This window comes from Cynocephalus volans, chromosome 3, assembly GCF_027409185.1.
Source record: "Cynocephalus volans isolate mCynVol1 chromosome 3, mCynVol1.pri, whole genome shotgun sequence".
NCBI classification, from domain to species: Eukaryota; Metazoa; Chordata; class Mammalia; order Dermoptera; family Cynocephalidae; genus Cynocephalus; species Cynocephalus volans.
Window position 1 is genome coordinate 107,511,892 of NC_084462.1, and position 12,572 is coordinate 107,524,463.

General features: G+C 36.1%; 1 gene segment (V, D, J or C); it reads left to right on the top strand.

Moving 5' to 3' along the window:
• The first annotated feature begins 3,883 nt into the window (after nucleotides 1–3,883).
• Nucleotides 3,884–4,488, top strand: LOC134372688 (T cell receptor alpha variable 23/delta variable 6-like). The segment is given in 2 exon segments: nucleotides 3,884–3,935; nucleotides 4,079–4,488. Coding segments are annotated over 2 exon segments (462 nt in total).
• Nucleotides 4,489–12,572: the final 8,084 nt, after the last annotated feature.

The window sequence follows — 12,572 nt, forward strand, 5'->3', positions numbered from 1 at the left end:
ATGGAGGTTGGTGTAGGTCCTCTTCCTACCATTTTGCTGCCAGGGAAATTCTTCCTACCATTTCACTGCCAGGGAAATTCTTCCTGTGCCAATCCTGGTGTTGGAGATGTGGTGGCTGAAGCTGTATGCATCTATCTCTCTCCTCTATGTTACCCTCATGGGTTTTCATTTTCCATAGCAATATCATTAGTGTCCTGTTGTATTCCCATACTCTCCCATCGATGCTCTTATATTATCTCTGAACAACCTGTAGTCCAATGTCTGAAAATTATCGTTTCCTTTATTTTGTGCAGTTTTTTAGTTTGAAGGTCAATTTCTATAGCACTCTACTTTTAATCAGTGAAACAGAATTCTAAGTCATTTATTTTTATTTTTATGCATTACAAACTTATCAGTCCATGATGTATTGGGAAAAACATTGGTCCTTCACCGCAGATTATTTGAGAACTGTGTTAGATAATGTTTTTCTATGTGATGGCATGCTGATTAAGTCTTTGAGGGTGAATGGAACTAGTTGAGCTGAAGGACTGAAGTAGAGTAGAGAGGACTTTCTAGTCAGAGAGATCCTTCTCTGACTCATGGGAACAATAATTACATATGCAAAGAAGATATCTCAGACTAGTTCACTTAAAAGTTATTCCTTGGATTATTTGGGAAGAAATAGATCTCTGTACCAAGAGAAAATGATGGAAGTGATGATTGAAAATTACCCTAAGCATAGTGGTGAATCTATAAAGTGAACTTTTAGTGCTTTTTTCTTAGAGTCCTGCTCCATTCTCTTTCTGTATCACCTTCCCTTCAAGCTACTTTATTGAGAAGAGCAGGGTCAAAGCCAAGGCTGTTGTGCAGTTTGCAAGAAAACCACCAGAGGAGGCTGCTTCTTCAAGATGTGGTTTATATTTGCATTCAGGTGGTGGTTTGACACATATATTTTCTTTGTAGTCACAAGACAGACTGTTGTGAAGAAAGGGGCTCTTAGCTTATCATTAAGGAGTTTCTATAAGACCCCACTGGTGATTAGACCCATTAGATTTGTTGTATTGCAAGCAACAAGGATCATTTCCCTCTACCAACAAGCTTTCTGTCACCTGCTCAATTCTTGTGATTTTCTTAATATTCAGTAAGTAGCATTTTATCTTTCTTCCCCAAATGAAAACTCTCTTACTGTGCATTTAGCCTTCTCTACTGAAAATTCTCCTGCTGTACATTTACAATATAACTAATACTTTTTAGGCAGGAGCAATGGAGACTCAGTTACCCAGACAGAAGGCCCAGTTACTGGGTACCCTCTGAATGCAAAAACCATGGATGACTTCACACAAAAGAACCAGGTTTGTTTGTGTGTATGAAGAGTAAGAAAGAGATACATCATCTCTTATTGACTAGGGAGCCAAATGGACAATGTAATCTCATGTTTCTGAACTCCAAATTTAAACTATAACAGCACTTCATAGAAAAACGAGGATCTTTCACCTGAAAACTGGTCCAACTTCAGACCTTACAATAAACTCTCAGTTCTAATAAGAAACAGTTGAGATTTCTCTCGGATTCTTATCATCATCTTTGTGACTTCAGCTGAGTTGTGAGTTGAGCAGTTCATTGAGACAGAAACAAGGCTACTGCGAATTTATTCCCCCTTGCCTCCTTTGCTAGTTATCCTTGCTTGGTTTTCCCTTTAACCAGACTCACGCCTTCTCCGTATCTGTCCTGCTCCATACTATGGAAGTCCAATCCCAATGAACTATGACACTCAGGCTTCCCTTGCTTTTTAGGATCTTATGAATTCAGTCTCTGCATGGAAACTGGTCAGAAATCTGTGGGTGAGAAGAGAGAGAAGTTAGTCAATTCTTCTTTGCCCAGTGCCTGCTCAGATGTGGTGGTTCTGACACTGGCTGTTTCCCTCTCTAGAAACAGATCTTGTGGGGAAGTCCCTCTTCCACAGTGGCAGCTCCCAGGATCACTGACTTAACCCCTTGCTCTTTTAGACTGAGGGCCATAATGACTCCTCACCATTATTAGCCAGTGCCTGGGTGCTTCAACATCCTTTGCTCATTCCCTAACCCTAGTCTCACCACTCTATACATGCCTTCATCTAATTCACTGCATATTACCAATGGAACATGACTTCTTTTTCCTTGCCTGCACCCTGAATGGTATAGATGGAAACAACTTCCTGCTGTTACTCACCTTGGGGCTTTTGGCACCCCTCCCTGGTTCCCTTGACATTACCTACATCTGTGAGTATTCCTTTATAAGGACTTTGGATTTGATTTGGATTTTGTTTCTCCTGTGATCCTGACTTTTATCTCCCCTCACCCACTTGCCCAATCATGTATCTTCTACTGTGATACATGATTCCTGGGAAAGCTACTCATGGTTTAAGGCCCAATTCAAGCATGTCTCCCATCAAAACCCTCCTCTGACTGAGTCTAGAAGCAGAGTTCATCACTCTTTCCTTTGTTACATGGTCCAGACATACAGGTCTCCTTGGCACATTTTATCTGGCTGTACTTGAGTATTGAGACTGGGATGACTGAAGATTGGGACTGTGTGTTTTTAATGAATGAGATCCAAGTACTGCCCATTTAGTAGGTATTTAGTCTTCAGTAAATATATATTGAAAACATGAATAAATGGGGAAAAAAAGAAAGAAAGAAAGAATGAAAGAAAAAACACATCAAAACTTAAACAATAAAAAAATCTTTTTAAGGTGCTGGAGTAGAATGGGATTGGATTGACAAATGTGGACCATTGTCTCCTCTTGAGCTGTGATGGTGCTTTTGTTTTATTGGATTTACAGTAACATCAAGTATTAATACAACAAAAATTCTCTCTGTTCTCAGAAAAAGTGCTCCTTACATTATTTTAACTTTGATTATTTATAATATAGGTCCCCCTGTTTTTAAGACAGCTTTGGAATTTATCCTTGATTTCTGCCTCTCTGTCCTGCCTGTGCGAACATCGAAAGTGAAATTGATTCTTCTTTTTTTCATATTCCATGGATGATGATGAAGTGTGAAGAAAACATCAAATGTTTGTTCAAACTCAGGATGATAGCTACCAAAAATACTGCATTCCTCATGGCCATAGCCTCATGTCTTCTGAAGTTGGCAGAATTTTTCCATCCTCTCTTATCCAATTGAAGATCAAAGCTCCTGCAGAACAAATAATTTCAGTACTTCACAATTTTCTTTTCCCAGTTAAATTATTAAAAATACTTAATTCACCTGATCTGTTTTAGAAGAAATACAAAAAATTGAAATTGGTTTATTTATCTTCTATCATTTCTCAGGGTCATGTAAAATATGGACACGTCTGAAAGATTGCTCAGTAAAAGAATTTTAGTTTCCTGAGGACAGAGTAACCATATGTTCTCTATTTTTTTTAATCCCTGACTTTAGCTTTTAATGAGATATAATGCCCATTACATGTCCTCAATAAACTTTGTTTATATTTGTAATAAAAAAGAAATGCCCCTATGCATGCTACTCTTGTGGCTTCATAGGAATCCATCTCTTCCATCCTCCGAAGATAATTTAATTTCTAGCGACATATCCAGCTGACCTCGTATACAATTTCTAACATTATAGGAGGCATGTGAAAAAGGAAGACGAAGATTGGGGGAGAGAAATTCTAAACTTATCCTTATCCGTGTGTAAGGAAGGGATTTTGGATTCCCAGCGAATGTATTTTTAGCAGTTCTAAATTTGGACAAAATAGGGACGTGCTTCCTTTGCAAGAGATAGCTTAAGTGAAAGCACTTGTGAAAGGGCGGGGCCTGTTGAAAGAATTAAAGTGGATGTGAATTTAGAGTCAGAGTTCCAGCTGGCTGGGAAGATTAGAAGAATACCTGAGTTCTCACTGAGCTCTGGTGTTAGGAGGAATGGACAAGATCCTGGGAGCAACATTTTTAATTTTTTGGCTTCAATTAGGCTGTGAGTTTTGGAGGAGAAACCCTAGGATATCTCATTAATTTCGAGGATTGAGAAAACTGGATATAGAGAAATTTATGTAGGTAGAAACTTTAAGGAAGAAATATAAATTTGGGGACCTAATGACTTTTTATCTTTCTGTGCAGGGGTGAGTGGCCAACAGGAGAAAAGTGAGCAGCAGCAAGTGAAACAAAGCCCTCAGTCTTTGATTATCAATGAAGGAGGGATTTCAATCCTGAACTGCACTTATGAAAACAGTGCATTTGACTTCTTCCCATGGTACCGGCAATACCCTGGTAAAGGCCCTGAGTTATTGATAGCCATACGTTCAGTTGTGAATAAAAAGGAAGATGGAAGATTTACAGTCTTCTTCAGTAAAAGTTCCAAATACTTCTCCTTGCATATCATGCCTTCTCAGCCTGCAGACTCAGCCATCTACTTCTGTGCAGCGAGAGCACAGTGCTCTCCAGGCACCTGCAGCCTATACCCAAACCTACAGCTGAGGCTCCAGCCAGACCCTGCTGTGGTGGCTTACACTGGCAGAGCTGTAGACTAGTTTTCATTTGCCCATAGAGGTGATGAAATAAATGTGCAAACTCAGGAGTGTAGCAGTTAAGAGAGCGGTTATTAAAGTAAGTTTTAAAAAAGACAGCTGAACCAATGACCCACCTACAACAAATTTTTCATAATAGTTAAAGGAGTGGAAATTGTTGTAAGTATTCAACCATTTGTAGGCCAACTGGGACTTTTATACCTTGCTGGTGGACTACAAATTGGTATGACTACACTGCAAAGACATTAGGCAGTTTCTTATTAATTAATCTTAACATTTGACCAAAAATTCCACTCCAAGAGAAATTAAAACAAGAGAAATTTACCTAAGAGAAATTAAGACATATATCCACACAAGGACTTTTGATTGTACCAGTCTTATCCATCATAGTCACAAACTGGAAACAACCAAATGTCCATTTACTGGTGAATGGAAAAACAAAGTGTGGTATATTCCTATAATGCAACACTACCCAGCAATAAGATGGGTAAACTAGTGAAACAGGTAATGTGGGATGGATCTGAAAATGTTTATGCTTCATTGGGTGAATGGATAAATATCCTGTCGTACACATCTGTACAATGGAATACTATTTGTCAATAAAGAGGAGAGACCGTTGATGCACACGACTTGGATGAATCACAAAGGCATTGTGCTGAGTGAAAAAAGTCAGTTTCAAAGGTTACATAATGTATGACTACTCTTATACAACATTATAAGGATGGAGAAAAGCCAGTGGTTACCAGGGGTTGTGGGTGGAGAGTGTGTGCACAGGGAATTTCCTTAGGATGACGGAATGATGGAACAGTTCTGTGTCCTGATTGTAGTGGTGGTTACACAAACGTATACATGTGATAAAACTTCATAGAATTGTATACCAAAAAAGTGCATGTAAAAACTATTGAATCAGAATAAGGTCTGTAGCTTAATAAATAGTTTAATAAATAAATTGTATTAATATCATTTTTCTGGCTTTGATAATGGCACTATTGTTATATAAAATGTAATCATTGGAGAAAGCTGAGTAAACAGTGCAAGAGAACTCTGCACTGATTTTGCAACTTTTGTGCAAGTCCAAGATTATTTCAAAGTGAAAAGTAAGCACATGAAACAATCAGACTCTTGAATGTTGCTGATTGGAATGTAAACTGGGCAATTGCTTTGGCAGATTTTCATACACCTACCATGACCCAGCAATTCCACTTTTAGGCATTCACCCTAGGGAAATGAAAATATATTTCCAGGAAAAGACTTGTACAAGAATGTTAATAACAGCTTTATTCATAATAACAAGAACTACAGGAAATGTCTATAAACAAGAGATTAAATAAATCATGCTATATACATTCAATGGAATATTAATCAACTATAAAATGGACCAGCCCCTGATACACATAACAAAATGAATAAACTTCAGTTACACAATGCCTATCAAAACTTCCAGACACAAAGGGGTACACACCATTTGATTTCATTTATGTGAAATTTAAAACAGGCAAACTAATCCATGACAAAAAAAAGCCGAACAGGGGTTACATCCTTGGGTTGGGAATAGTTTGGGTGGGGCACAAGGGATCTTGATAGAGTGAAGGAAAGAAATATTTTATTTCATGATAGGGGTGTGATTTACAAGGCTGTTTGCAACTTTAAAAGTTTCTCTAACTCTATACTTACAAGAGTAAGTCTAGACTTATGACCCATTTATTTCACTGTATATATTTTACTTCAATAAAAAATAAAGATAAGTACAGAAATTAATCAAACAGTAAACTAAAACAAAGCAAAAATGCTGAATATTTTTTAAAGGTTTTCCTTTATTGAAAATTGTTTAGTATTAAAATTTTAGAATATATGAATGAGCAAGAAAGGAAGTAAAAAGTCACCAGCTTTCCAATATACTACAGTTTCAAAAAATAAAATTAGGATTATAATTTTTGCTGTTTTATGAGCTGACTTTTTTACTTAATAATATAGAGGGAGCTTCTTTCTGTGTATTTAACCATTCTAATTTGTTATTACACATTAATATTACATTGCACCATAACATTTTAACTACATTTTTGTTACACATTTAGGTTATTTTCAAATGTCTGCTCTTGTAAAGAATGCTGTGACTTTCTTTGTAGTTAACTTGAAACATTTTCATAATTGTTTACTTTAATACTGAATATTTTTGAAGAAGTAAAAAGAAGACAAATATTCGGTCATGTTGATAATGGAAAAAATAGGAAATAGTTAAACAATGTGGTAGGCTGTATAATGGCCCCCAACGATGTCTATGTCATAATCTCCAGAATCTGTGAATATGTTACTTTACATGGCATATGATATGGCTTGAATGTCTGCCCCCCAAAGCTTAAGATATTGGAAACTTGATCCCCACTGTGACAGTGCTGAGAGGGTGGGAAATCGTACTGTGGTGGTTGAGGGGTGGGGCCTTTCAGAGGTGGTTGGATTGTGAGGACTGTGGCCTAGTGAATGAATTAATCCTCTGGTGGGTGGTCATGGGCATGGTTATGATGGCTTTGTGGGGAGAGTGAGTGAGAGGCTTAGCTCTGTTTCTTGCTTAGCCATTTTGCCATGTGTTACCCTGTGTTGCTGTAGAGCCAACACCACAAAGACCCTCACCAGATGTGTTCCTGGGACTTTGGACTTCCTAGCCTCTGAAACTGTAAGAAATAAATTTCATTTCTTTACAAATTACCCAGGTTCAGGTATTCTTTTATAAGTGACAGAAAATGGACTAATACAGCATATTAGATTTTCAGGGCTGCGGTAACAAAGTACCATAGACTGGGTGGCTTAGATCAGTAGAAATTTATTGACTCACAGTTCTCGAGGCCAGAGTTGTGAAATCAAGGTGTTGGCAGGGCCATACTCTTTCGGAAAGGGCTCGGGAAGATCCGTTCCAGACCTCTTTCCTAGTTTCTGATAGTCTCAGTCATTCCTTGGCTTGTAGATGGTCATGTTCTCTCTGTGTCTCCACCCATTATCTTCCTTCTCTGTGTATTCCTAATTGTTCATGTGATGTTCTTTTTATAAGAACACCAGTCACATTGGACTAAGGGCCCACCTATTCCAGTATAACCTCATCTTAATTTAACTAATTACACCTGCAATGGCCCTATTTCCAAACACAGTCATATTCCAGGAGGTTCAGGAGGTTCGAATTTCAGCATATAAATTTTGTGGGGGCACAATTCAACTAAATAATACATGGCAAAAGAGACTTCACAGATGTGATTAATTCAAGGATCATGAGATGGGGAGCTTATCCTGGATTAGTAAAGTGGACCAAATGTAATCACAAGGATCCTTGTAAAAGGGAGACAGTAGAGTCAGAATGAAAAAACAAAAACAGCAATGCAATGCAGGAATGAGGTGAGCCTCAAAGCTGGAAAAGGAAAGAAAACAGAATACTCTGCAGAATATTCCCTGCAGAATATTCCAGAAGGAACTCAGACCTGCTAGAACCTTGATTTTAGCCCAAGTGAAACTGATTTTGTATTTATAATCACCATAATTATAAGATAATAATTATAAGATAATTATAATTATAAGATGATAAATTTATTTCAAGCCAATATGTTTGTGCTGGTTGTTATAGCAACAATAGGAAACTAGTAAAAACAATAATAGGAAAGATTAAAGAGTAGGCATATCTAGAGATACGGCAGGAATTAAAAAATTTATTAAGAGAAAGTTATGTATAATTTGAGCCAATAATTTTAAACTCTTTGGAAAAGAAACAATTTCATAAAAAAATACTAACAAGATTAACTCTCAAGACGAAGTAGAAAACACAGACTATAACCATTAAAGTTGCTGGATAATTAAAATTAAAAATCACTAGAGAATTAGTAATACAAGGAAAAGTTTTAACATGCACGTATGCTCCATTACAAAATTATAAACAAGATACATGTGGGGATGTATTTATAAGCCATATAACCAAGAAAATATTGGAAATTAGTATTAGATAGGGAACTCTTATAAATAAATAAGAAAAGCATCTCAAACAAAAATAGACAAGGATATGAAAGGCAATTTAAAGAAGAGGAAATAGGAAAGAGCAGTGAAGATGTAAAGCATCAACTTCCACAATAATCAGAGGAAGTTAAGAGAAATTACTATTTTATTTCTATCAGATAAACAAAAATTAAAATGTCTGATAACATTGCATTAACAAGAATGTAGGGAGATGGAGCTCTTATACTTTTCAAGATGGAGCAAAACAAACACACAGAGAACAATTTATACAACCATTTAAGAGAACAATTTGCCTAAAATAGTTAAGAACATATACATCTAAAAATCCAGCAATTCCAATTTCTAGTATCTACATTAAAGAAACTCAAATATGTCAAGAAGGATGCATTTACAAAGAGGTTTACTTTAGCACTGTTTAAAAATGATAAGTATAATAAATCAATGGTGGAATGGAAAAATAGTTACAAGCAAAGTGGTGGTTCTACACGTTTTTTTAGATGAATCAAGAATAAAATGTTGAATATAAAAAGCAAATGCCAGAATGATACATACTTCGTGGCATCATTAATGAGAAATCTCAAAATACAAACACAATACAATACATTGTTTTGTGATACATTTCTGTAGAGGTAAAATTTAAAAAGACGTGCATAGAATTTTGCCAAGAATAGTTACAGCTTTGGAAAGAGAGAAGAAGGAACAGGGGTTACTACTTTAGCTCTGTCTGGAATGTTTGAGAGAAAGAGAAAGAAACAGAGAAAGAGATCTATAGAAAATACAGCAAAATTAAATATCAATTTATTCACATGGCTGGGTGCATATATAATTTTTTATACTTTTCCAAGGGAGATTTATGTAATAAATTTTAAAATATTTATATTTTAAATAGATAGCAACAGCCACAGTTTTTACTATCTCCACCAATTCACAAAATGGAGATTAGAACCCCGTATCCTACAACTTTGCCAAGTATATCCCTTGTTGACCACATAATATTCTATTGGAAAAATCCTGTAATTAGTTTATAAATTAAGGGATATTTAACTGGAAATAACCCAGAGGCTCCTTCCCCCAGTCTACAATGGAGACTTTTTCAATACACCAGAAGAAAGAGTGAAAAAAAATTTAATCAGTTGGTTCTTAGCAATGGGAGATGTGCCCACAAGATGTCAGTGTATGAACTCCCCCGGCTTTCAAAGTTCATTTTATTTATTTTATTTTATCTTTTTACTTCCCTTTCTAGTAATACAAATAACTGGAGAAGAAATTTGGAATAATATTTTTGTCTGATTGGAGTAGCTTTCATTGGACTGAAATATACAAAAATAAAGTAAAATACAATGCCTAGGTTGGAATTTGTGGTCAGCACTGGAGCAGAGCCACTACAAAGGATGTAAGGGGGAGGGAGAATTGGGAAGATCTGGGAAGCTCAGTAGTGAGTCTGTGGCTTTATGTGGTATGAGTTTGGGATTTCTACAAAGGATCCAGGGAGAGTCTGAGGATGATTTGCCATAGAATAACTCAACTATTCTCATTTGGGTTTCCTTATGGGGCAGTTAAACAAAAATAAATTTTTGGAATGTGGTAGTTTGACATAAGCTCCTTCACCAGATGAACTTTCAGCATAAACTGGAAAAGAATCTTCATCCCTTCAGTGTCTTGGGAGAGAAATATTTTTATTTTGAACAAAATTTACACTATTAATAGTTTTGAATATTTTCACTGATAAAATAGCATTTTATTAGTGGTTTTGTCTTTCTGATAAGTATAATAAGAATTGTAGATTTGCACCAGACAATACACGTGCAATCATAGCAACAACATGGCTCAATACTTGAATTTACAGTCTGTGATAGCTCCCTTCCTAGAACTAACAAAATTAAGCATAGAGTTACATTATAAAAATATGTGACTTTATTGCTGCTGTCATTGGCACTTCAATACACGACTGGAGAGATTACAGAACTTGGAAGCCCTTTTTGACCTCATTTTTCTGAGCAGACGCTTTGCTGCTGTGAAGTCACCAGTTCCCATGGTTTGGTGGGGAAGTAGGAAGGAAGGCGATGATTTCTGGTTTGTCTCCCGTGGGGAAGCCAAGGATTGGTGAGCACGTTTCACCTTAGGATTAGATTGGAGTCAAAAAACAATCAAAATATGAATGAATATTTGCAATCACAGCCATAATTCATAATACATTTTCTTCAGAAAGCCCCTCAGATCTTACCACAGATTAATTTACTAAACTTGAAAATTTTACTTTATTTCATTTTCTGATGTTCAAATCAGGATAATTACTATATTTATCACTGCACAATGTATTCACTTTTTTGTGGCCCTTTACCAATTTCTCACTAAACTCCCTTCCCCCTGCCCCTTTCCCTCTTCTGTTGGCCTCAGTTCCATTCTTTCCTTCTGAAAATTCAAGGAATAACTGTGATTGCTGTATCTTTATTTATTTATTTGTTATTTTTTTAGCTCCCACTTATGAGTGAGGACATGCGGTATTTCTTTCTGTGTCTGGCTTATTTCACTTAACATAATTTTCTCCAGATGCATCCATGTTGCTGCAAATGATAGAATTTTATTTTATTTTATGGCTGAGTAGTATTCCATTGTGGATATATACCACATTTTCTTATCCAGTTGCCCGCTGATGAACATTGAGATGGGTTTCATATTTTGGCTATTGTAAATAGAGTCATGATAAACATGGGAGTGCAGGTATCCCTTCCACATGATCATTTCCATTCCTTTGGGTATATGCCCAGCATTAGAATTGCTGGGTCATATGGCAATTCTGTCTGTAGTTATTTGAGGAACCTCCATACTGTTTTCCATAATGGCTGCACTAACTTACAGACCCACCAATAGGGTAAGAGAGGTTTACTTTCCCGACATTCTCTCAAACATTCATTATTCTCTGTCTTTTTGGTAGTGGCCAGTCTAACTGGCATGAGATGATATCTCAATGTGGTTTTGATTTGCATTTCCCTAATGCTTAGTGATGTTGAGCCTTTTTTCCTGTGTCTGTTGGCCATTTGTCTATCTTCTTTTGAGAAATGCCTGTTTAGCTCCTGTGTATATTTTTAAATCAGGTTACTAGTTTTTCTTTACTTTTTTCTTTCTTTCTTTCTTTCTTTCTTTCTTTCTTTTTTTTTTTACTGTTAGGTTGTTTGAGTTCCTTGAATATTCTGGATATTAATCCTTTATTGGATGGATAGTTTGCAAATATTTTCTCCCACTCTGTAGATTGTCTTTTTGCTCTGTTAATTGTTTCTTTTGTTGTGCAGAAGCTTTTCAGTTTGATATAATCCCACTTGTTCATTTTTTCCCTTGTTTTCTGTGCTTTTGGGTCTTATTTATAAAATCTTTTCCCAGTCCTATTTTCTGCAGTGTTTCCCCTATATTTTCTTTTCGGAGTTTTATAGTTTCAGGTCTTATATTTAAGTCTTTTAACCGATTTTGAGTTGATTTTGGTATGCAGTGATTAATTCTTCTGTATATGGATGTCCAGTTTTCCCAGCACCATTTACTGAAGAGTCAGACTTTTCCCCAATGTATGTTCTTTTTGCCTTTGTCAAAGAACAGTTGGCTGTGCGTATGTAGATTGGTTTCTGGGTTCTCTATTCTGATCCTTTGGTCTGAGTGTCTGTTTTTATGCCAGTATCATGCTGTTATGTTACTAAAGCTGTGTATGTAATTTGAAGTCGGGTAGTGTTATGCCTTCAGATTTATTTATTTTTGCTCAAGATTGCTTTGGCTGTTTGGAGTCTTTTGTTCCATATAAATGTTAAGATTGTTTTTTCTACTTCCATGAAGTATGTCATTGGTATTGTGATAGAGTATGCATTGAATCTGTAGATCTCTTTGAGTAGCATGGACATTTTTACAATGTTTATTCTTCCAATCCAAGAGCATGGAATGTCTTTCCATCTTTCTTTGTGTTCTTTAATTTCTTTCAGCAGTGATTTGTAGTTCTAATAGTGGAGATGTTTCGCCTTCCTGGTTAAATTGATTCCTAGGTATTTTATTTTTGTGGTGACTGTTGTAAATGAGGTTGCTTTCTTGATTTCTTTAGTTTGTTATTGGAATATACA